Source organism: Pristiophorus japonicus, chromosome 27 (genome assembly GCF_044704955.1).
Source record: "Pristiophorus japonicus isolate sPriJap1 chromosome 27, sPriJap1.hap1, whole genome shotgun sequence".
NCBI lineage: Eukaryota > Metazoa > Chordata > Chondrichthyes > Pristiophoridae > Pristiophorus > Pristiophorus japonicus.
Genome location: NC_092003.1, coordinates 7,728,578 through 7,754,040, shown reverse-complemented (window position 1 = coordinate 7,754,040; position 25,463 = coordinate 7,728,578). Strand labels below are relative to the sequence as shown.

Here is a 25,463-nt window from a genome sequence, read left to right as displayed (position 1 = left end):
TGACAGAGTCTAAGGGGGGGGGGGGGGGGGAGAGGTGGGGGGGGGGGGGAGAGGTGGGAGGGAGGGGGAGGAGGGGGGAGGGGGAGGAGGGGGGATGGAGGGGAGGGGCAGTGGCTGGTGGGGTGATTACCTCAGTGATTACACTGAAAGTAGCTGTAAAATGCTTTGGGACATCCTGAGATCATGAACAGGCTGGGTCTCTATGCTAAACCTGTATCGAACCTGGGTTAGACCACACTTGGAGCATTGAAACATAGAAACATAGAAAATAGGTGCAGGAGCAGGCCATTCGGCCCTTCTAGCCTGCACCGCCATTCAATGAGTTCATGGCTGAACATGCAACTTCAGTTCCCCATTCCTGCTTTCTCACCATATCCCTTGATCCCCCGAGTAGTAAGGGCTACATCGAACTCCTTTTTGAATATATTTAGTGAATTGGCCTCAACAACTTTCTGTGGTAGAGAATTCCACAGGTTCACCACTCTCTGGGTGAAGAAGTTTCTCCTCATCTCGGTCCTAAATGGCCTACCCCTTATCCTTAGACCGTGACCCCTGGTTCTGGACTTCCCCAACATTGGGAACATTCTTCCTGCATCTAACCTGTCTAAACCCATCAGAATTTTAAACGGTTCTATGAGGTCCCCTCTCATTCTTCTGAACTCCAGTGAATACAAGCCCAGTTGATCCAGTCTTTCTTGATATGTCAGTCCCGCCATCCCGAGAATCAGTCTGGTGAACCTTCGCTGCACTCCCTCAATAGCAAGAATGTCCTTCCTCAGGTTAGGAGACCAAAACTGTACACAATACTCCAGGTGTGGCCTCACCAATGCCCTGTACAACTGTAGCAACACCTCCCTGCCCCTGTACTCAAATCCCCTCGCTATGAAGGCCAACATGCCATTTGCTTTCTTAACCGCCTGCTGTACCTGCATGCCAACCTTCAATGACTGATGTACCATGACACCCAGGTCTCGTTGCACCTCCTCTTTTCCAAATCTGTCACCATTCAGATAATAGTCTGTCTCTATGTTTTTACCACCAAAGTGGATAACCTCACATTTATCCACATTATACTTCATCTGCCATGCATTTGCCCACTCACCTAACCTATCCAAGTCGCTCTGCAGCCTCATAGCATCCTCCTCGCAGCTCACACTGCCACCTAACTTAGTGTCATCCGCAAATTTGGAGATACTACATTTAATCCCCTCGTCTAAATCATTAATGTACAGTGTAAAGAGCTGGGGCCCCAGCACAGAACCTTGCGGTACCCCACTAGTCACCGCCTGCTATTCTGAAAAGTCCCCATTTACTCCAACTCTTTGCTTCCTGTCTGACAACCAGTTCTCAATCCATGTCAGCACACTACCCCCAATCCCATGTGCTTTAACTTTGCACATTAATCTCTTGTGCACAGTTCTGGTCGCCATATTATAAAAAGGATATCGAGGCACTGGAGAGGCTGCAGAGAGGATTTACAAGGACGATACCAGAAATGCGAGGGTATACCTATCAGGAAAGGATGAACAGGCTGGGCCTCTCTTCTCTTGAAAAAAGGCTGAGGGGTGACCTCATAAGAGGTCTTTAAAATCATGAAAGGTTTTGATAGAGTGGATACAGAGAGAATGATTCCATTTGTGGGGAAGAGCATAACTAGAGGCCATCAATATAAGATCGTCACCGAGAAATCCAATGGGGAATTCAGGAGAAACTTCTTTACCCAGAGAGTGGTGAGAATGTGGAACTCGCTGCTACAGGGAGGGGTTGAGGCGAATAGCATCAACAAGAGATTGACGACGAGATTCAACACCGCCTCCAGTGGGCCAGTGCAGCCTTCGGCCGCCTGAGGAAGAGCGTGTTTGAAGGCCAGGCCCTCAAATCTGCCACCAAGCTCATGGTCTCCAGGGCTGTAGTGATACCCGCCCTCCTGTATGGCTCAGAGACATGGACCATGTACAGTAGACACCTCAAGTCGCTGGAGAAATACCACCAACGATGTCTCCGCAAGATCCTACAAATCCCCTGGGAGGACAGATGCACCAACGTTAGCGTCCTCGACCAGGCCAACATCCCCAGCATTGAAGCAATGACCACACGCGACCAGCTCCGCTGGGCAGGGCCACATTGTCCGCATTCCAGACACGAGATTCCCAAAGCAAGCGCTCTACTCGGAACTCGTCCACGACAAGTGAGCCAAAGGTGGGCAGAGGAAACGTTACAAGGGACCACCCTCAAAGCCTCCCTGATAAAGTGCAACATCCCCACCGACACCTGGGAGTCCCTGGCCAGAGACCAGTCCGCCCTAAGTGGAGGAAGTACATCCGGGAGGGCGCTGAGCACCTCGAGTCTCACCGCCGAGAGCGCGCAGAAACCAAGCGCAGGCAGCGGAAGGAGCGTGCGGCAAACCTGTCCCACCCTCCCCTTCCCTCAACCACTGTCTGTCCCACCTGTGACAGGGACTGTGGTTCCTGTATTGGACTGTTCAGCCACCTAAGGACTCATGTTAAGAGTGGGAGCAAGTCTTCCTCGATTCCGAGGGACTGCCTATGATGATGATGATGATGATCGATGCATTTAAGGGGAGGCTGGACAAGCGTTTGAGGGAGAAGGGAAGAGAGAGTTATGCTGATAGATTTAGATGAGGAAAGACGGGAGGAGGCTCAAGTGGAGCATAAACACCGGCACGGACTGGTTGGGCCGAATGGCCTGTTTCTAGTCTGTACATCGTAGGTTATATAAATGTAAGTCTTTTAATCGGCATCAAGTCTCTCTGGTCAAGTGAAGTACAACAGATTAAGAATAAAGATCTTCCTCTCCTCACCCCCTCCTACACCACCCCTGCCCCGCCACTTCCCTCGGCCTGTTTGATGATATTGGCAGTTCTTGGATCGGGGGAGTAGATTTGAGTGTTTATCCCATGTTCGAAATAACATAAGAATTAGGAGCAGGAGTCGGCCATTCGGCCCCTCGAGCCTGCTCCGCCATTCAATAAGATCATGGCTGAACTGATCTTGGCCTCAACTCCACTTCCCCGCCTGTTCCCTGTAATGTACGCACCCGTGAGTATGCTCACAGGTTTATAGAGCTATTGTCAGCTCCTCGATTTGCGGCTGCACTTCAGTCCCACGCTCCTGATCTTTGGGCATCCGGTGCGGAGGGGAACGGGCAGGTCGGAAGGCCTCCTCATTGGTCTGCTCCTGGGCCTGGCCAAGGGGGCCATCAGCCGGTCCGGGCAGCGGGCGGTCGAGGGGGTTATTCAGTCCGACTGCCTGCCTCTCTTCCGCGGTTACATCCGAGCCAGGGTGTCCCTGGAGATGGAGCACGCGGTGTCCACCGGTACGCTCGCGGGCCTTCCGCGAGAGGTGGGCGCCGGAGGGACTGGAGTGCATCATCACCCCCCCGGGCAACAGAATTTTAAATTTGAACTGAGTTTCCTTTAAAGTTTTATTCGGAAATTTTAGGTTCTCGTGCCCTTGCCAGAAGGGGGAACTTGATTGAATGTTATAGTTGTCGAGCTGTTGAGTCGGGAGGGGCTTAGCCAGTCAGGTGATGTTCACAAGACTCAATAAAACCCCGGCCAGTTGGGTTCAGGGGATCCACGGTGAGGCAGGTGGTTGTGAGCCTGGTGGATGAACTGGTAATGCGTAGTGCGATTGTTAAACCTTTTGCTAATAAACCAACTAGTTCTTAATAGCAATGCGTTGCTATGAATTCTTAAGCAAAGAACCCATGAAGCAAATACATTACATTGACTCCCTGGGTAACTGGAGGTGCGATGATCCAGCTGACTTCAAGACAGCGGAGATTTTCAGCCGCGAGCGGGGTGGCTGGATTCGAACCCGGGTCCGAGAGGCGAGAATCTGCCTAGGTTTCCACCCCGCCCCGATTCTGAGCTTCCGCGGGAAGCCCGGTGCAGGGCCGCCCAGACATGCGCAGCGAAGGGCCTGAAGAGCCCCTGACCCCTCTCGAACCGATGCCCGCCCGCCCTTCAGGCTCTCGGCCTTGCTGGTTGTCCCGGCAACGGGGACCACGATAGTCGGGAGGGGGAGGGGCGGAGTCGCACTGCCACTGGTGGCACGGGTGCCCCGACGTGTTGTGTGGGATTCCCCCCCCCCCCTTCCTTACGGTGGACGGAATTGGCATAGAGCGATAACTGGCTCTGCGAATGGCCACAGGCCTCCCGAACAAGGCCGAAACGCTAACCTGCCTTTCTTAACCTTCCTTGCCCCCACTCAGAGCCCGCTGGACCTGCCCACCCCACCTCCAATTGGGTTGGTTGTTAGTCTCCCCCCCCCCCCGCCCCCACCCCCTGCCCAATTTCCCTTGTCCCAAGCTGTCCAGCAGCCACAAACTCAACCGGGTCGGGGCCGGACCAGCGAGTAGAGTTTGACCCCGCCCTTGGCCGACGGGCACAGGTCTCGCCAGCGGTCCGCGTCGGCCTCCAACGTCAGGATGTCCTGCAAAAGAAAAGACTTGCATTTGTATAGCACCTTTCACCATCAGACGTCCCATAGAAACATAGAAAATAGGAGCAGGAGTAGGCCATTTGGCCCTTCGAGCCTGCACCACCATTCAATATGATCATGGCTGATCCTCTATCTCAGCACCATATTCCCACTTTTTCCCCATACCCCTTGATGCCTTTTGCTTCTAGAAATATATCTATCGCCCTCTTAAATATATTCAGTGACTTGGCTGTTTGTGGAGCCACAAGTCAATGAAGCACTTTCAATGAAGCACTTTTGTTTTTAGGGAGGGAATTCACAGAAACATAGAAAATAGGTGCAGGAGTAGGCCATTGGGCCCTTCGAGCCTGCACCACCATTCAATATGATCATGGCTGATCATTCACCTCAGTACCCCTTTCCTGCTTTCTCTCCATACCCCTTGATCCCTTTGGCTGTAAGGGCCACATCTAACTCCCTTTTGAATATATCCAATGAACTGGCATCAACAACTCTCTGCGGTAGAGAATTCCACAGGTTAACAACTCTCTGAGTGAAGAAGTTTCTCCTCATCTTGGTCCTAAATGGCTTACCCCTTATCCTTAGACTGTGACCCCTGGTTCTGGACTTCCCCAACGTCGGGAACATTATTCCTGCATCTAACCTGTCTAGTCCCGTCAGAATTTTATGTTTCTATGAGATCCCCTCTCATTCTTCTAAACTCCAGTGAATAAAGGCCCAGTCGATCCAGTCTCTCTTCATATGTCAGTCCAGCCATCCCTGGAATCAGTCTGGTGAACCTTCGCTGCACTCCCTCAATAGCAAGATCATCCTTCCTCAGATTAGGAGACCAAAACTGAACACAATATTCCAGGTGAGGGCCTCACCAAGGCCCTGTACAACTGCAGTAAGACCTCCCTGCTCCTATACTCAAAACCCCTAGCTATGAAGGCCAACATACCATTTGCCTTCTTCAATGCCTGCTGTACCTACATGCCAACTTTCAATGACTGATGTACCATGACACCCAGGTCTCGTTGCACCTCCCCTTTTCATAATCTGCCACCATTCAGATAATATTCTGCCTTCGTGTTTTTGCCACCAAAGTGGATAACCTCACATTTATCCACATTATACTGCATCTGCCATGCATTTGCCCACTCACCTAACCTGTCCAAGTCACCCTGCAGCCTCTTAGCGTCCTCCTCACAGCTCACACCGCCACCCAGTTTAGTGTCATCTGCAAACTTGGAGATATTACACTCAATTCCTTCATCCAAATCATTGATGTATATTGTAAATAGCTGGGGTCCCAGCACTGAGCCCTGCGGCACCCCACTAGTCACTGCCTGCCATTCTGAAAAGGACCCGTTTATCCCGACTCTCTGCTTCCTGTCTGCCAACCAGTTCTCTATCCACGTCAGTACATTACTCCCAATACCATGTGCTTTGATTTTGCACACCAATCTCTTGTGTGAGACCTTGTCAAAAGCCTTTTGAAAGTCCAAATACACCACATCCACTGGTTCGCCCCTGTCCACTCTACTAGTTACATCCTCAAAAAATTCCAGAAGATTTGTCAAGCATGATTTCCCTTTCATAAATCCATGCTGACTTGGACCAATCCTGTCACTGCTTTCCAAATGCGCCGTTATTTCATCTTTAATAATTGATTCCAACATTTTCCCCACTACTGATGTCAGGCTGACCGGTCTATAATTACCCGTTTTCTCTCCCTCCTTTTTTAAAAAGTGGGGTTACATTAGCTACCCTCCAGTCCATAGGAACTGATCCAGAGTCAATAGACTGTTGAAAAATGATCACCAATGCATCCACTATTTCTAGGGCCACTTCCTTAAGTATTCTGGGATGCAGACTATCAGGCCCCGGGGATTTATCGGCCTTCAATCCCATCAATTTCCCGAACACAATTTCCCACCTCATAAGGATATCCTTCAGTTCCTCCTTCTCACTAGACCCTCGGTCCCCTAGTACTTCCGGAAGGTTATTTGTGTCTTTCTTCGTGAAGACAGAACCAAAGTATTTGTTCAACTGGTCTGCCATTTCTTTGTTCCCCATTATAAATTCACCTGAATCTGACTGCAAGGGACCTACGTTTGTCTTCAATAATCTTTTTCTCTTCACATATCTATAGAAGGTTTTGTAGTCACTTTTTTTGTTCCCGGCAAGCTTCCTCTCATACTCTATTTCCCCCCTCCTAATTAAACCCTTTGTCCTCCTCTGCTGTATTATGAATTTCTCCCAGTCCTCAGGTTTGCTGCTTTTTCTGGCCAATTTATATGCCTCTTCCTTGGATTTAACACTATCCTTAATTTCCCTTGTTAGCCGCGGTTGAGCCACCTTCCCCGTTTTATTTTTACTCCAGACAGGGATGTACAATTGTTCATCCATGTGATCTTTAAATGTTTGCCATTGCCTATCTACCGTCAACCCTATAAGTATCATTTGCCAGTCTATTCTAGCCAATTCACGCCTCATACCATCGAAGTTACCTTTCCTTAAGTTCAGGACCCTCGTCTCTGAATTAACTGTGTCACTCTCCATCTACCATATTATGGTCACTCTTCCCCAAGGGGCCTAGCACAACAAGATTACTAATTCGTCCTTTCTCATTACACATCACCCAGTCTAGGATGGCCAGCTCTCTAGTTGGTTCCTCAACATATTGGTCCAGAAAACCATCCCTAATACACTCCAGGAAATTCTCCTCTACTGTATTGCTACCAGTTTGGTTAGCCCAATCTATATGTAGATTAAAGTCGCCCATGATAACTGCTATACCTTTATTGCATGCATCCCTAATTTCTTGTTTGATGCTGTCCCCAACCTCACTACTACTGTTTGGTGGTCTGTACACAACTCCCACCAGCGTTTTCTGCCTTTGGTATTCCGCAACTCCACCCATACCGATTCCACATCATCCAAGCTAATGTCCTTCCTTACTATTGCGTTAATTTCCTCTCTAACCAGCAATGCTACACCACCTCCTTTTCCTTTCTGTCTATCCTTCCTGAATGTTGAACACCCCTGGATGTTGAGTTCCCAGCCTTGGTCACCCTGGAGCCATGTCTCTGTGGTGCCAATTATATCATATTCATTAATTGCTGCCTGTGCAGTTAATTCGTCCACCTTATTACGAATACTCCTCGTATTGAGGCACAGAGCCTTCAGGCTTGTCTTTTTAACACACTTTGCCCTTTTAAAATTTTGCTGCAATATGGCCCTTTTTGCTTTTTGCCTTGGGTTTCTCTGCCCTCCACTTTTACTTTTCTTCTTTCTATCTTTTGCTTGTGCCCCCATTCTCCTTCCCTCTGTCTCCCTGCATAGGTTCCCATCCCCCTGCCATATTAGTTTAACCCCTCCCCAACAGCACTAGCAAACACTCCCCCTAGGACATTGATTCCGGTCCTGCTCAGGTGCATACCGTCCGATTTGTACTGGTCCCACCTCCCCCAGAACCGGTTCCAATGTCCCAGGAATTTGAATCCCTCCCTTCTGCACCACTCCTCAAGCCACATATTCATCTTAGCTATCCTGCGATTGCTACTCTGACTAGCCCGTGGCACTGGTAGCAATCCTGAGATTACTACCTTTGAGGTCCTACTTTTTAATTTAACTCCTAGCTCCCTAAATTCAGCTTGTAGGGCCTCATCCCGTTTTTTACCTATATCATTGGTACCTATATGCACCACGACAACTGGCTGTTCACCCTCCCCCTCCAGAGCTTACAGTCAATATTCCAGCCAATGAGGTAGTGTGGTGACTTTTGAAATGTGAGGAACGCGGCAGCCAATTTGCGCACAGCAAGATCCCACAAACAGCAATGCGGTAATGACCCAGATCATCTGTTTTTTTGTTATGTTGGTTGAAGGATAAATATTGGCCCCAGATTATTGGTTTTGGTGATTGTAATATTGGCCCAGGACACCGAGGAGAACCATGGAATGATACAGCACAGACGGAGGCCATTCGGCTCATCGTGCCCACTCCCGGAAAGAACGATCCAATTAGTCCCACTCCCCACCCCTGCTCTTTCCCAATAGCCCGGGCAATTTTCCGCTTTTTAAGTACACAGTGTATCCAATTCTCTTTTGAACGTTAATACTGAATCCACTATTGCAGACGGAGCCCTCGGCTTAACGTCTCATCCGAAAGAATCAGAGAAGAGTGACAGCACAGAAGGCCATTCGGCCCGTCGAGCCCTTGCCGGCTCTCACCAAGAGCACCTCAGCCAGTCCCAAACTTCTACCACCCTTTGTGTGTAGAAATGGTTCCTAACTTCACTCCTGAAAGGTCTGGCTCTAATTTGTAGACTGCGCTCCCTAGACTTAGACTCCCCAACCTTCTCTATCTATCCTATCAGTTCCCCTTAATATCTTGACATTCTCTGAAGGCAGTTCAGAGAAGGTTCACGCGGTTAATTCCTGAGATGAGGGAACCTTATGAAGAAAGGTTGAGCCGGCTGGGGCTGTACTCATTGGAGTTTGGAAGAATGAGAGGTGATCTTATTGAAACATGTAAGATAGTGAGGGGGCTCGACAGGGTAGATGCAGAGAGGAGGTTTCCCCTCGTGGGGGAATCTCGAACTAGGGGGCATAGTTTCAGAATAAGGGGTCGCCCATTTAGAACTGAGATGAGGAGGAATTTCTTCTCTCTGAGGGTTGTAAATCTGTGGAATTCTCTGCCTCAGACAGCTGTGGAGGCTGGGTCATTGAATATATTTAAGGCGGAGATAGACAGATTTTTGAACGATAAGGGAGTGAAGGGTTATGGGGAGCGGACAGGGAAGTGGAGCTGAGCCCAAGATCAGATCAGCCATGATCTTATTGGATGGCGGAGCAGGCTCGAGGGGCCGAATGGCCAACTCCTGCTCCTATTTCTTATGTTCTTATACAACAGCATTACCATCGCCGAATCCCCTACCATCATCATCCTGGGAGTCACAATTGAGCAGAAACTCAACTGGACCAGCCCCATAAATACTGTGGCAACAAGAGCAGGTCAGAGGCTGGGTATTCTGTGGTGAGTGTCTCACCTCCTGACTCCCCAAAGCCGTTCCACCGTCTACAAGGCACAAGTCAGGAGTGTGATGGAACACTCTCCACTTGCCTGGATGATTGCAGCTCCAACACTCAAGCCGCTCGACACCATCCAGGACAAAGCGGTCCGCTACCCACCACCTTCAACACTCACTCCCTCCACCACCGGCGCCCCCTGGCTGCAGTGTGCACCGTCTACAAGACGCACTGCAGCAACTTGCCAAGGCTTCTTCGGCAGCACCTCCCAAACCCGCCACCTCTACCGCCTAGAAGGACAAGGGCAGCAGGCGCATGGGAACACCACCACCTCCACGTTCCCCTCCCAGTCACACACACACCATCCCAACTTGGAAATATATCGGCCGTTCCTTCATCGTCTCTGGGTCAGAATCCTGGAACTCTTTCCCTAACAGCACCTTCACCACACGGACTGCAGCAGTTCAAGAAGGCGGCTCACTACCACCTTCTCAGTTGTACAGGATACTGGTGAGGCCACACCTGGAGTACTGCGTGCAGTTTTGGTTTCCATATTTACGAAAGGATACACTTGCTTTGGAGGCAGTTCAGAGAAGGTTCACTCGGTTGATTCCGGGGATGAGGGGGTTGACTTATGAGGAAAGGTTGAGGAGGTTGGGCCTCTACTCATTGGAATTCAGAAGAATGAGAGGTGATCTTATCGAAACGTATAAGATTATGAGGGGGCTCGACAGGGTGGATGCAGAGAGGATGTTTCCACTGATGGGGGAGACTAGAACTAGGGGGCATAATCTTAGAATAAGGGGCCGCCCATTTAAAACTGAAATGAGGAGGAATTTCTTCTCTCAGAGGGTTGTAAATCTGTGGAATTTGCTGCCTCAGAGAGCTGTGTAAGCTGTGTAAGCTGGGACATTGAATAAATTTAAGACAGAGATAGACAGTTTCTTAACCGATAAGGGATTAAGGGGTTATGGGGAGCGGGCGGGGAAGTGGACCTGAGTCCATGATCGTATTAAATGGCGGAACAGGCTCGAGGGGTTATGTGGCCTACTCCTGCTCCTATTTCTTATGTTCTTATGTCCTCAAGGGCGATTAGGGGATGGGCAATAAATACTGGGCCTTGCTGGTGACATCCACATCCCAGGAATGAATTAAAAAAATATATATCTTGAAAAATTCAATCAGATCACCCCTTAACCGTCTAAATTCCAGGGGACACAACACTAATTTGTGTAATCTTGCCTCGTAACTTAACCCTTGGAGTACGGGTATCATTCTGGTAAACCTACGCTGCACTCCCACTGAGGCCAATATGTCCTCCCTAAGGTGTGGTGCCCAGTACTGCTCACAGTGCTCCAGGTGTGGTCTAACCAGGGCTCTCTACAGCTGCAGCGTAATTCCCACCCCCTTCTACTCTAGTCCTCTCGATATAAAGACCAGCATGTTGTTATATGTGTAAACCTGTATATACCTTGTGCAGCCACCAGAGGGCTCATCCCCTGGAGTCCCAAGGGATCCCACAATCCCTTGGGAGCACAGGTACTTAAGGAGGCCTCACAGACTGGAGAGGCACTCTGGAGAACTGCAACAAAAGACTACGGTCACACTTCATTTTGAGCTCACAGTATCCAATCAGACTCTTTATTCATATACAACACATTCCATCAGCCTTCTGATTATTTTCTGTACCTGTTCAGGACATTTTAATGATCTATTTACACGGACTCCCAAGTCTCTGTGGACCGCTGATGTTTCTAGCTTTTCAGCATTTAGAAATTACCCTATTCTATCCTATTTAAGTGGATGAGATCACATTTCACTGCAATGAAATTCATTTGCCTCAGTTTTGCCCATTCACTTCATCTATTGATATCAGTTTGTAATTTTATGCTACACAGCCCTACAATGCCGCCTATCTTTGTGTCATTAGCAAACTTAGATATGTGGCTTTCTATCCATCATCCAAGCCATTAATAAGTACAGTGAGGTCCAACCAGGGCTCTGTACAGCTGCAGCATAACTTCTACCCTCTTGTATTCTAGTCCAGATAGAAAGGCAATACCTCTTGTTTGATGAAGATGATGTTGGTCGACTCTTGAGCCTCCGGGCCACCGATGAGATATCGCTGCCTCACCTCCTCCGAGGTTAGCTTACACCTGCCCAGAAAAACACAGGGACAGCATGTTACACTGCATCCCACCGCTCAGCGTGTCTGGCAACATTTTCCATAGTCTGGCACCGGGCCGGAAGGTGAACATGAGGGAGCGCTGTACTGTGGGAGGGGCAGTACTAAGGGAACGCCGTACTGTGGGAGGGGCAGTACTAAGGGAGCGCCGCACTGTCGGAGGGGCAGTACTGAGGGAGCGCCGCACTGTCGGAGGGGCAGTACTGAGGGAGCGCCGCACTGTCGGAGGGGCAGTACTGAGGGAGCGCCGCACTGTCGGAGGGTCGGTACTGAGGGAGCGCCGCACTGTCGGAGGGTCGGTACTGAGGGAGCGCCACACCGTCGGAGGGGCGGTACTGAGGGAGCGCCGCACTGTCGGAACTGAGGGAGCGCCGTACTGTCGGAGGGGCGGTACTGAGGGACTTGAACCAACAACCTTCTGACTCAGAGACAAGTGTGCTACCCACTGAGCCACGGCTGACATGAGGGAGAAAGGAATAGAAGGATATGCTGATGGGGTGAGATGGAGCGGGGTGGGAGGAGGGGTGGAGTATAAACCCCGGCACGGAGCAGTTGGGCCGAACGGCCTGATTCCGTGCTGTAAATCATGTCGTCAATGTAACCTGCTCCAAACCGGTTAGAAGAGACAGCCAAAGACCCTCTTGTCCTGGAAAAGGAGGGACAGTAATACTTTTATAAAATAAGATATCGTACCTGACGTAAAATTCCGCACTGGCTCGCCCTGCACTTTTATTATTCCGCACGATTCCCAGCAGCACGGGGCTGCTTAAACTTTCTAAGGGGACGTTTACCTAATGAAGAAATGAGGAAATAAAATTACGCAAGAATTCAAATTCACATTCTGTTCGTCCGTGTCCCCCGCAAATGAAAGCCACAAGCAAACACACAGGCACACACACACACACACAGGCAGACATACGCAGACACACAGGCATGCACACACACACACAGAGGCAGACATACGCAGACACACAGGCACGCGCACACACACACAGAGGCACGCAGACACACACAGAGGCACGTACACACAGACGCATACACACACAGACACGCACACACACATGCACACATGCAGACACGCACACACAGGTACGCACACACGCAGACACAGAGCGACAAGAAACGCGTGGTGCCCTCCGGCATGTATGAGGCCTCCCGCGACCAGTGGACACCGCAGAGACGGGAGTGTTTGGTGGACACTGGGTGTAACAGTATTTCAGTTTGATAGGTTTGCGTTTCCTTTTAAAAAAAAAAGGACACATTTATTTACTGGGTCTTTGGTTGATGTCATCGGCAGAACCCTGTGCATCCTTCATGGTTGAGTATCAAAGTCCCAGGGTCCCTCCCCAACCTGTGCTAAGTTCAGACCATCTCGGTCAGGGGGTTAATTGGTATTCTTCTATTGGCTACAAAATCATGAGGGGTCCGGACTGTGTAGATGGAGAGAAACTGTTCCCCATTGGTGGAAGGGTCAAGAACCAGAGGACACACAGATTTAAGGCAATTGGCAGAAGAACCAAAGGCAGACACGAGGAAAAACGTTTTTACGCAGCGAGTGGTTGGGATCTGGAATGCGCTGCCTGAGGGCGGTGGAGGCAGACTCAATCGTGGCTTTCAAAAGGGAGTTGGATAAGTATCTGAAAGAAAAACATTTGCAGGACTACGGGGAAAGGGCGGGGGAGTGGGACTGGCTGAGAGCCGGCACGGGCTCGACAGGCCGAATGGCCTCCTTCCGTGCTGATCAGCTCCGCTGGGCAGGGCCACATTGTCCGCATGCCCCGACACGAGACTCCCAAAGCAAGCGCTCTACTCGGAGCTCCTTCACGGCAAACGAGTCAAAGGTGGGCAGAGGAAACGTTACAGGGACACCCTCAAAGCCTCCCTGATAAAGTGCAACATCCCCACCGACACCTGGGAGTCCCTGGGCCCAAAGACCAGTCCGCCCGAAGTGGAGGAAGTGCATCCGGGAGGGCGCTGAGCACCTCGAGTCTCGTCGCCGAGAGCGTGCAGAAACCAAGCGCAGGCAGCGGAAGGAGCGTGCGGCAAACCAGTCCCACCCTCCCCTTCCCTCAACCACTGTCTGTCCCACCTGTGACAGGGACTGTGGTTCCCGTATTGGACTGTTCAGCCACCTAAGGACTCATTCTTCAATTGGAAGCCAGTCTTCCTCGATTCCGAGGGACTGCCTATGATGAACTATTCTGTGATTCTATGGCGGCAGTGGTCCCGGGCTCACGAAGAGGAAAACGAGACGGGTCTCTTGCGTCTGATCGCCAACTGTGAACTCCCCTTTTGCTGGACGTGCATTGGAACTAGGCCCGGTTGTCATGGCAACAGACGCTTTGGCCACGAGAGGCGGCATTGTCGAGGCTCACGCGAGAACTGCCCACTTGAGCGAGGGACTGCACGACATCCAGTCCCCCGAGTCGTGTACCCCAGGAAGAGCTGGCACCTTCAACAACAACAACCTGCATTTATATAGCGCCCTTAACGTAGTAAAACATCTCGAGGCGCTTCACAGGAGCGATGATCAAACAACATTTGACACCGAGCTACATAAGGAGATATTAGGGACAGGTGACCAAAAGCTGGGTTAAAGAGGTCGGTTTTAAGCAGCGTCTTAAAAAAAGACAGACTTGCATTTATATAGCACCTTTCACAACCACCGGATGTCCCAAAGCGCTTTACAGCCAATGAATCACTTTTGGAGTAATGTGAGAAACCCAGCAGCCAATTTGCGCACAGCAAGCTCCCACATACAGCAATGTGATAATGACCCAGATCATCTGTTTTAGTGATGTTGGTTGAGGGATAAATATTGGCCCCAGGACACCGGGGAGAACTCCCCCTGCTCTTCTTCCAATAGTGGCCGTGGGATCTTTTACGTCCACCCGAGAGGGCAGACGGGGCCTTGGTTTAATGTCTCATCTGAAAGACGGCACCTCCGACAGTGCGGCACTCCCTCAGTACCGCCCCTCCGACAGTGCGGCACTCCCTCAGTACTGCCCCTCTGACAGTGCGGCGCTCCCTCAGTACTGTCCCTCCGACAGTGCGGCGCTCCCTCAGCACCGCCCCTCCGACAGTGCGGCGCTCCCTCAGCACTGCCCCTCCGACAGTGCGGCGCTCCCTCAGTACCGTCCCTCCGACAGTGCGGCACTCCCTCAGTACCGCCCCTCCGACAGTGCGGCACTCCCTCAGTACCGCCCCTCCGACAGTGCGGCACTCCCTCAGTACCGCCCCTCCGACAGTGCGGCACTCCCTCAGTACCGCCCCTCCGACAGTGCGGCACTCCCTCAGTACCGCCCCTCCGACAGTGCGGCACTCCCTCAGTACCGCCCCTCCGACAGTGCGGCACTCCCTCAGTACCGCCCCTCCGACAGTGCGGCGCTCCCTCAGCACTGCCCCTCCGACAGTGCGGCGCTCCCTCAGTACCGTCCCTCCGACAGTGCGGCACTCCCTCAGTACCGCCCCTCCGACAGTGCGGCACTCCCTCAGTACTGCCCCTCTGACAGTGCGGCGCTCCCTCAGTACTGTCCCTCCGACAGTGCGGCGCTCCCTCAGCACCGCCCCTCCGACAGTGCGGCGCTCCCTCAGCACCGCCCCTCCGACAGTGCGGCGCTCCCTCAGCACTGCCCCTCTGACAGTGCGGCGCTCCCTCAGCACTGCCCCTCCGACAGTGCGGCACTCCCTCAGTACCGCCCCTCCGACAGTGCGGCACTCCCTCAGTACTGCCCCTCTGACAGTGCGGCACTCCCTCAGTACCGCCCCTCCGACAGTGCGGCACTCCCTCAGTACTGCCCCTCTGACAGTGCGGCGCTCCCTCAGTACCGCCCCTCCGACAGTGCGGCACTCCCTCAGTACTGCCCCTCTGACAGTGCGGCGCTCCCTCAGTACTGCCCCTCCGACAGTGCGGCGCTCCCTCAGGAGTGTCACCCTAGATTTATGTCCTCAACTCCCTGGAGTGGGACTCGAACCCATAACTTTCTGATTCAAGAGGCGAGTGTGCTACCTACTGAGCCACAGCTGACACAGAGGAGGAGAGAGAGGCGGAGAGGTTTAGGGAGGGAGTTCCAGAGCTTGGGGCCGCCGGTGGAAATCGGTGGATGTGCAAGAGGCCCGAATTGGAGGAGCGCAGAGATCTCGGGGGGCGGGGGGGGGGGGTGTTGTGGAGGGTACAGAGATAGGGAGGCGGGGAGCAGACGGAGGGATTTGAACACACGGATGAGAGAAGAGAGGGCCAAATGGCACTGGATTTCTGGTCGGGAACGTTTGACGTTTTACCTCATCGCGAATCTCTCCTAAAATGGAGGAAAAGAGTTCCTGGACGACCAACTCCCCGGACAAGTGTTCTAGTTGAATGGACTCTTCCGGCACACCTTTCACAGCAGCCTACAACAGGAGAAGGGCAGAAACTGTGTGTTCATTATTACTGCAGAGACTGGCATTCATGAAGAATCCAACAGCACAGGAGGCCATTCGGCCCATCGGGCCTGTGCCGCCTCTTTGAACGAGCGATCCCATTCGTCCCACACTCCCCTCCCCTGCTCTTTCCCCGTAGTTCTGCAACTTTTTCCTTTTCAAGTGTTTATCCAATTCTTTTTTGCACCTTATTGAATCTGCTTTTTAAAATGTTTTTTTATGTGTTTTGCAGAATGTGGGCAAAGCCCAGCATTTATCGCCCGTCCCTAATCGCCCTCGAGAAGGTGGTGGTGAGCCACCTTCTTGAACCGCTGCAGTCCTAAGTGGTTATAAGAACATAATAGGAGCAGGACTCAGCCATTTGGCCCCTAACTGGAGGCCATCATTATAAGATAGTCACCCAGAAATCTAACGGGGAATTCAGGAGAAACTTCTTTACCCAGAGAGCGGTGAGAATGTGGAACTCGCTGCCACAGGGAGGGCTTGAGGTGAATAGTATCGATGCATTTAAGGGGAGGCTGGACAAGTGCATGAGGGAGAAGAACATAAGAACATAAGAAATAGGAGCAGGAGTCGGCCATTCGGCCCCTCGAGCCTGCTCCGCCATTTAACACGATCATGGCTGATCCGATCATGGACTCAGCTCCACTTCCCCGCCCGCTCCCCATAACCCTTCACTCCCTTATCGCTCAAAAATCTATCTCCGCCTTAAATATATTCAATGTCCCAGCCTCCACAGCTCTCTGGGGCAGAGAATTCCACAGATTTACAACCCTCTGAGAGAAGAAATTTCTTCTCATCTCAGTTTTAAATGGGCTGCTCTTATTCTAAGACTCTGCCCCCGAGTTTTAGTTTCCCCTCTGAGTGGAAACATCCTCTCTGCATCCACCTTGTCAAGCCCCCTCATTATCTTATACGTTTCAATAAGATCACCTCTCATTCTTCTGAATTCCAATGAATAGAGGCCCAACCTCCTCAACCTTTCCTCACAAGTCAAACCCCCTCATCTCCGGAATCAGCCGAGTGAACCTTCTCTGAACAGCCTCCAAAGCAAGTATATCCTTCCTTAAATACGGAGACCAAAACTGTACGCAGTACTCCAGGTGTGGCCTCACCAATACCCTGTTGTAGCAGGACTTCTCTGCCTTGGTGAAGGTGCTCCCACAGTGCTGGCTTTGTCGTAGCGGTTTGGTACAACTGAGTGTCTCACTGGGCCATTTCAGAGGGCAGTAAAGAGTCAACCACATAGCTGTGGGTCTGGAGTCACATATCGGCCAGACCAGGTAAGGACCACAGCTTTCCTAAAGGACGTTGGTCAACCAGATGGGTTTTTACGACAATCTGGTAGTTATTTCATGCTCACCATTAGCTTTTTAATTCCAGATTTATTTAATTAACTGTCTTCAGGTGTCTGGGCCCCAAGCTCTGCAATTCTCTCCCTAAACCTATGCTGGGCCCTGCATAAAAGACTCTTTAAAACCTATCTCTTTGACTAAGCTTATGGGTCACCTGACCTAATATCTCCTTATGCGGCTCAGTGTCAAATTTTTTCTGATAATGCTCCTGTGAAGCGCCTTGGGGCGTTTTACTATGTTAAGGCGCTATATTAAAAGGTGGGGTAGAGGAACAAAGGGATCTCGGTGTACAAATACACCAATCACTAAAGGTTGCGACACAGGTTCGCAAGGCCATAAAAAGCAAACCAAGAACTAGGGTTTATTTCTCGAGGTATGGAATTGAAAAGTAGGGAAGTTATGCTGAAGCTGTATCGAACCGTGGTTTGTCATAGGCAGTCCCTCGAAATCGAGGAAGACTTGCTTCCACTCCAAAAGTGAGTTCTCAGGTGACTGTGCAGTCCAATACGGGAATTACAGTCTCTGTCGCAGGTGGGACAGACAGTCGAACCTGGGTTAGACCGCACTTGGAGCACTGCGCACAGTTCTGGTCGCTGTATTATAAAAACGGATATCGAGGCACTGGAGAGGGTGCAGAGAAGATTTATGAGGGTGATACCAGAAATGCGAGGGTATATGTTATATATGCAGACTATAAATATACTCTGTATAGTCACTGTATAGTTGCATAAGATGGAGACTCGATACCTGATGTACTATCAATAAGGTTTACACTGTGTATATACTCTGCTGGCACCACTAGAGGGTGCAACTGGTGGAGACCAGGGTTTCCTGTCCCTGTGGCAGAGACTGTCCACCAGAGGGCACTGCGGTGGGAGACCTGAGGGTCACCTGCATAGGTGTGCAGGGCCCAGTATAAAAGGCTGCTCACCATGTTTGTACCTCACTCTGGAGTTACGAATAAAGGACCAAGGTCACTACAGTTTGAGTACAACACATTGCCCCGTGGAGTCATTCATAAGTGCATTACAGATGTAACAGTATACAGGAAGGGATGAACAGGCTGGGTCTCTTTTCTCTGGAAAAAAGGCTGAGGGGTGACCTAATTGAGGTCTTTAAAATGATGAAAGGTTTTGATAGAGTAGATACAGAGAGAATGTTTCCACTTGTGGAAAAGAGCATAACTAGAGGCCATCAATATAAGATAGTCACTGATAAATCCAATGGGGAATTCAGGAGAAACTTCTTCACCCAGAGAGTGGTGAGAATGTGGAACTCACTGCCACAGGGAGGGGTTGAGGAGAGTATCGATGCATTTAAGGGGAGGCTGGACAAGCATATGGAGAGAAGGGAATAGAGGGCTTTGCTGATATATATAAATGAGGAAAGACGGGAGGAGGCTCGAGTGGAGCATAAATGCCGGCATGGTCAGGTTGGGCCGAATGTTTCCGTGTCATGTATCTTATGAGTGTCAGCTGTGGCTCAGTGGGCAGCACTCCTGCCTCTGAGTCAGGAGGTTGTGGGTTCAAGTCCCACTCCAGGGACCTGCGCAGTGCTGAGGGAGCGCCGCACTGTCGGAGGGACTGTCCTTCGGATGAGACGTTTAACCGAAGCCCCGTCTGCCCTCTCAAGTGGATGTAAAAGATCCCATGGCCACTATTTCGAAGAGCAGGGGGGTTATCCCCAGTGTCCTGGGGCAAATATTTATCCCTCAATCAACATAACAAAAAACAGATGATCTGGGTCATTATCACATTGCCGTGTGTGGGAGCTTGCCATGCGCAAATTGGCTGCTGCGTTTCCCACATTACAACAGTGACTACACTTCAAAATGTGCTTCATTGGCTGTAAGGTGCTTTGGGATGTCCTGGGGTTGTGAAAGGTGCTAGATAAATGCAAGTCTTTCTATGTAAGCTGTTGTTGCATGTGCAAAGCGGCCATTTTGAGAGGTAAAGCGGCAATTTTGAGCGGCTAAGCGGCCATTTTGAGCGGCAAAGCGGCCATTTTGAGAGGTAAAGCGGCCATTTTGGGTGACAAAGAGGCCATTTTGGGTGGCAAAGCGGCCATTTTGAGTGGTAAAGCGGCCATTTTGAGCAGCAAAGCGGCCATTTTGAGAGGAAAACCTTGGGTTCGGGGTGCCCGCCGGGAACGTCCACCTGACCCGCCGCCTCGGCCACCTGCTGGCTCCTGCGGAGGAAGACGAAGTGGCTGTCGGCCGTCTCCAGCATGGCCCCAACTCCCAGGGGATCGGCCAGGTAGGCCTGGCTGTCCCCCAGGTGGGCCCGGCCCAGGCGCCGCAGCTGCGGGGCGTCGGCGGACCAGTTGGTGCCCAGGTAGTCACGGTAACAAGTCAGGCCCAGCCGCAGGGTCAGCGTCAGCCCCCCGCTGCTCCCGCCGCCGAGCGCGGCCGCGCGGACACGGAACTTGGCTCCGTTGAAGAGCGCCGGGTTCTCCCGCCGCCGCCGCTCCCAGATCTCCGCGATCTTCCGCTCGTGGCCGCCCAGCACACGCCGGTTGTACTCGGGCGACAGCTCCACCCGGACCTGCTCCTGCCTCAGCTCGCCCATGAAGGGGCACTGGAGCATAATGGAAATGTCTGCGTCCGTGTCGGTGTCCACGGCTGCGTCCATGGCCGTTCCCTCGAGGCACCGGAAGCGCCTGAAAGCAAAGGAAAAGCAAAGAGTTGGAACAGAACATAAGAATTAGGAGCAGGAGTCGATTTAAATCGGCCGGAGGTTTAGAGGGGGAAATGTCTTCACCCACAGGGTGGTGGGGGTCTGGGGCGGAACTCACTGCCTGAAAGGGTGGTAGAGGCAGAAACCCTCACCACATTTAAACAGTACCTGGATATGCACTAAGGTATTTGCTTCATGGTTTCTTTGCTTAAGAATTCACAGCAACACATTGCTATGAAGAACCAGTCGGTTTGTTAGCAAAAGGTTGAACAATCACACTACACATTACCTGTTCATCCACCAGGCTCACAACTGCATACCTCATCCCCCAAACCCAACTGGCTGGGGTTTTATTGAGCCTTGTGAACATCACGTGATTGGCTAAGCCACTCCCAACTCAACAGCTCTACAAACCTGTGAGCATTCTCACAGGCGCTTACGTTACACACTTGAAGTACCGTAACCTACAGGGCTATGGACCGAGAGCTGGAATGTAGGATTAGGCTGGATGGCTCTTTGTCGGCCAGCGCGAACACGATGGGCCAAAATGGCCTCCTTGTGTGCTGTAAACTTCTTTGAGTAGCCTGCTCTGCCGTTCAATATCATGGCTGATCTTCGACCTCAACTCCGCTTTCCCGCTCTATCTGCATATCCCTCGATTCCTATAGTCCAAAAATCTATCGATCTCAGCCTTGAATATACTCAACGACTGAGCCTCCACAGCCCTCTGGGGCAGAGAATTCCAAAGATTCACCCCCCTCTGAGGGAAGAAATTCCTCCTCATCTCAGTCCTAAATGGCCGACCCCTTATCCTGAGACTGTTTGACCCCTGGTTCTAGACTCCCCAGCCCGGGGGGAAACACCCTCCCTGCATCTACCCTGTCAAGCCCTGTAACACTTGAAAGACAGACTTTGATTTATTTAGCGCCTTTCATGATCTCAGGACGTATCAAAGCGCTTTACAGCCAACGAAGCACTTTTTGAATTGTAGCCACTGTTGTAAAGTAGGAAACACGGCTGCCAATTTTAAAAATATGTTCCTGGGATGTGGGTGTCGCAAAGCCCAGCATTATTTGCCCCTTTTGAGAAGGTGGCGGTGAGCCGCCTTCTTGAACCGCTGCAGCCCATGTGGTGAAGTTTGTTTTTTTGCGCAACAGTTTGGTACACCGGAGTGTCTCGTGAGGTCATTTAAGAGTCAACCACATTGCTGTGGGTCTGGAGTCATATATCGGCCAGACCGGGTAAGGGCGGCAGATTTCCTTCCCTAAAGGGACATCAGTGAACCAGATGGGTTTTTATGACAATCTGCTAATTTCATGGTCACCATTACTGATACTAACATTTTATTTAAGATTTATTTAATTAACTGAATTTATATTCCCCAGCTGCCGTGATGGGATTCAAACTCTGGTCTCCGGATCATTAGTCCCGGCCTTTGGATTACTGGTCCAGTAACATAACCACTCTGCCACCGTACCCACTATTTGCACTCAGCAAGCTCTCACAAACAGCAATAATGACCAGGTAATGTTTTTATGTGTTGGTAGGGAGATAAATATTGGCCCAGGACACCGGGGAGAACTCCCCTGCTCTTCTTCGAAATAGTGCCATGGGATCTTTTACGTCCACTTGAGAGTACAGGCGGAGTCTCTGTATTTAACGTCTCATCCGAAAGACAGTGCGGCGCTCCCTCAGTACTGCCCCTCCGACAGTGCGGCGCTCCCTCAGTACTGCCCCTCCGACAGTGCGGCGCACCCTCAGTACCGTCCCTCCCACAGTGCGGCGCTCCCTCAGTACTGCCCCTCCGACAGTGCGACGCTCCCTCAGTACTGCCCCTCCGACAGTGCGGCGCTCCCTCAGTACTGCCCCTCCGACAGTGCGGCGCTCCCTCAGTACTGCCCCTCCGACAGTGCGGCGCTCCCTCAGTACCGTCCCTCCGACAGTGCGGCGCTCCCTCAGTACCGCCCCTCCGACAGTGCGGAGCTCCCTCAGTACCGCCCCTCCGACAGTGCGGAGCTCCCTCAGTACCATCCCTCCGACAGTGCGGCGCACCCTCAGTACCATCCCTCCGACAGTGCGGCGCTCCCTCAGTACTGCCCCTCCGACAGTGCGGCGCTCCCTCAGTACTGCCCCTCCGACTGTGCGGCGCTCCCTCAGTACCGCCCCTCCGACAGTGCGGTGGAGCAGGCTCGAGGGGCTGTACAGCCTCCTCCTGCTCCTAATTCTTACGTTCTCACACCGCACACAGATTTGCCACTTAGGCAGAAAGATTGTGAGTGGAATTGTCCCGGAAAGAGTCTGCACTTTCAGGAAATTGGCAAGTAACAAAAAAAAAGTGTGCTGGGCAAGAAAGCTTTGAGACTGTCTGATCTATTCTCATCATCATCATAGGCAGTCCCTTGGAATCGAGGAAGACTTGCTTCCACTCTTAGCATGAGTTCTTAGGTGGCTGAACAGTCCAATACGAGAACCTCAGTCCCTGTCACAGGTGGGACAGACAGTGGTTGAGGGAAAGGGAGGGTGGGACTGGTTTGCCGCCCGCTCCTTCCGCTGCCTGCGCTTGGTTTCTGCGCACTCTCGGCGACGAGACTCGAGGTGCTTAGCGCCCTCCCGGATGCACTTCCTCCACTTAGGGCGGACTGGTCTTTGGGCCAGGGACTCCCAGGTGTCGGTGGGGGATGTTGCACTTTATCAGGGAGGCTTTGAGGGTGGTCCCTTGTAACGTTTCCTCTGCCCACCTCGGGCTCGCTTGCCGTGGGCGAGTTCGAAGGCCATCTTCACACACAGGTGATCACACCCCACCCTCTCTCTCTCTCTCCCCTCCCCAGCAGTGGGAGTTTCAAGTGAAATAAGAAACTACTGCCAGGTTGGTGAAAGTGCCGAGGTCCAGGAGTACGTGCTGAGGTACGCACTAAAGATTGGTGCAGTCGCTGCAAAGGCACGATGGGGAAGAGCCACAGTCTAAAGCCCTTCCGCCACGGTAAACCCAGGGGATGGAATCAGACCCCCCTCGGGCCGTACGTGTTAATCTGCTTGTATACATAGAGCACCATGTACTGGAAAACACCTGTGTTGTGCCATGTATAATGAAAGTCTCTGCACTGTTTAGTAACTTCTTTAGAAATATAAATGTATGCCCACCCGTTCCATATACTGCTTTCATCTGCATAGTGCTACATGTAACGCGATTCGTGATCGGTGTTGAAATGTATCCTGGAATGTAATGTAAACCTGTTCTCATCTGCTCCGTGTAACGCCCTTATTTGCACAGTACTACATGTAACGAGATTTACGGATTGTACTCAACTGTACTAAACTTGAAATGAAATGTACGCTAGTGCATTGTATGGAACTGCTGTCAGCATCCAAACGAATTGTATGGAATTGCTGACTGCGAGGTACTGAACTATTTTCCAATGTATTGTGAACATTTTATATATGAATAAAGTATATTTTTGAAAGAGTGCGCCTGTGGTGGGAGGGGGGAGGGTTGTGTGAGCTGAACAATTCTTTCCTCTCTCCACATCCTTACAGGTGGGAGTCTCGCCTGTGGAACGCCATGTATCTTTCTCTCACTGTGACACGGCCCCAGCTGCAACACTGCGTTCCATGGAGGGGGAATCCCCGCACACTCAAAAGGGGAATCCCCGCGAGCCGGAACTCCAGCCGGACCTGTCCAGTTTCACGTCAATTTCGCAAAAAGAGGGAAGACTGAATGCGCGATCTACCAGCCATTGGCCTACGCGAACTCATGTGATGGTGTGACATCTCTTTTTTTTTTCATAAATACATTCTTCCCCCGGCGAGGCACAGAAGGAGGCCATTCAGCCCATCACGCCAGAGTCTCTCCCTGTGTGTTTTAATAAAACCAGCTTTGTGGTCGCTGATGAGATCATTCTAAATTCTTAAAGGACACAGATTTCATCCACTCTGGTCGAGATCCGGGCAGTGCTGTTGTGAGCCTGCAGGTATATGGCGGCATCAGGGCAAGTACTGCTTTAATAGGAACGGGAGGTCGTCATTCGGCCCCTCGAGCCTGCTCCACTAGATCATGGCTCATTTGTAGCTTGCCCCCTCCCCTGCCTTCTTTTGCTTAATCAATTAGGTTGATTAATCCTTAACAATAAGCTCCAAATGATAACGAAACAGGAAAAAATAACTTTTCAGAGATTCACAGAAAGGTACAGCACGGAAGGAGGCCGTTCGGCCCCTCGGGCCTCTGCCGGCTCGAATACAGAGCAGTCTCAGTTGTCCGTAAGTCTAAGTTCCACATCCGCAAGTAACTCGGTTTCAAAATTATTTACGGAATCATCTTCCACCACCTTTTCAGGTCGAGCGTTCTACATCCCCATAACTACCGGGTACGATGGCAGAGTGGTTATGTTACTGGACCGGTAATCCCGAGGCCTGGACTGATGATCCAGCGACACCAGTTCAAATGCCACCAGGGCAGCTGGGGCATTTAAATCCCAGAATTTTAAAAAGCTAGTGTCAGTAATGATGACCACGAAACTACCAGATTGTCGGGAAAAAACCCATCTGGTTCACTGATGTCCAGAGGCGGAGAGGTTTAGGGTGGGAATTCCAGGAAAGGTTGAGGAGGTTGGGCCTCTGCTCATTGGAATTCAGAAGACTGAGAGACAATCTTATCGAAACGTATAAGATTATGAGGGGGCTCGACAAGGTGGATGCAGAGAGGATGTTTCCACTGATGGGGGAGACTAGAACGAGAGGGCATGGTCTTAGAATAAGGGGCCGCCCATTTAAAACTGAGATGAGGAGAAATTTCTTCTCTCAGAGGAATTCGCTGCCTAAGAGAGCTGCGACATTGAATATATTTAAGGCGGAGATAGACAGATTTTTGAGCGATAAGGGAATAAAGTGTTACAGAGGAACATAGAAAATAGGTGCAGGAGTAGGCCATTCGGCCCTTCAAGCCTGCACCACCATTCAATGAGATCATGGCTGATCATTCACCTCAGTCCCCCTTTCCTGCTTTCTCTCCATACCCCTTGATCACTTTAGCCATAAGGGCCACATCTAACTCCCTCCTAAATATATCTAACGAACTGGCCTCAACAACTCTCTGCGGCAGGGAATTCCACAGGTTCACAATTCTCGGAGTGAAGAAGTTTCTCCTCATCTCGGTCCTAAATGGCTTATCCCTTATCCTTAGACTGTGTCCCCTGGTTCTGGACTTTACCCCAACATCGGGAACATTCTTCCTGCATCTAACCTGTCCAATCCCGTCAGAATTTTATATGTTTCTATGAGACCCCCTCTCATTCTTCTAAATTCCAGTGAACACAGGCCCAGTCGATCCAGTCTCTCCTCATACGTCAGTCCTG

General features: G+C 51.2%; 1 protein-coding gene across 1 annotated transcript in view; it reads right to left on the bottom strand.

The window, feature by feature from the left end:
- Positions 1–2,731: 2,731 nt before the first annotated feature.
- Positions 2,732–25,463, bottom strand: part of nudt22 (nudix (nucleoside diphosphate linked moiety X)-type motif 22) — a 56,219-nt gene continuing 33,487 nt past the window's right edge. Inside the window, exons 3-7 of the mRNA XM_070868211.1 lie at positions 19,564–20,098; positions 15,948–16,055; positions 12,360–12,457; positions 11,544–11,637; positions 2,732–4,457 (exon numbers count right to left, since the gene is read on the bottom strand). Coding sequence (XP_070724312.1) covers positions 4,353–4,457; positions 11,544–11,637; positions 12,360–12,457; positions 15,948–16,055; positions 19,564–20,070 — 912 coding nt within the window. The 5' untranslated portion in view covers positions 20,071–20,098 and the 3' untranslated portion in view covers positions 2,732–4,352. The remainder of the gene's footprint in view (positions 4,458–11,543; positions 11,638–12,359; positions 12,458–15,947; positions 16,056–19,563; positions 20,099–25,463) is intronic.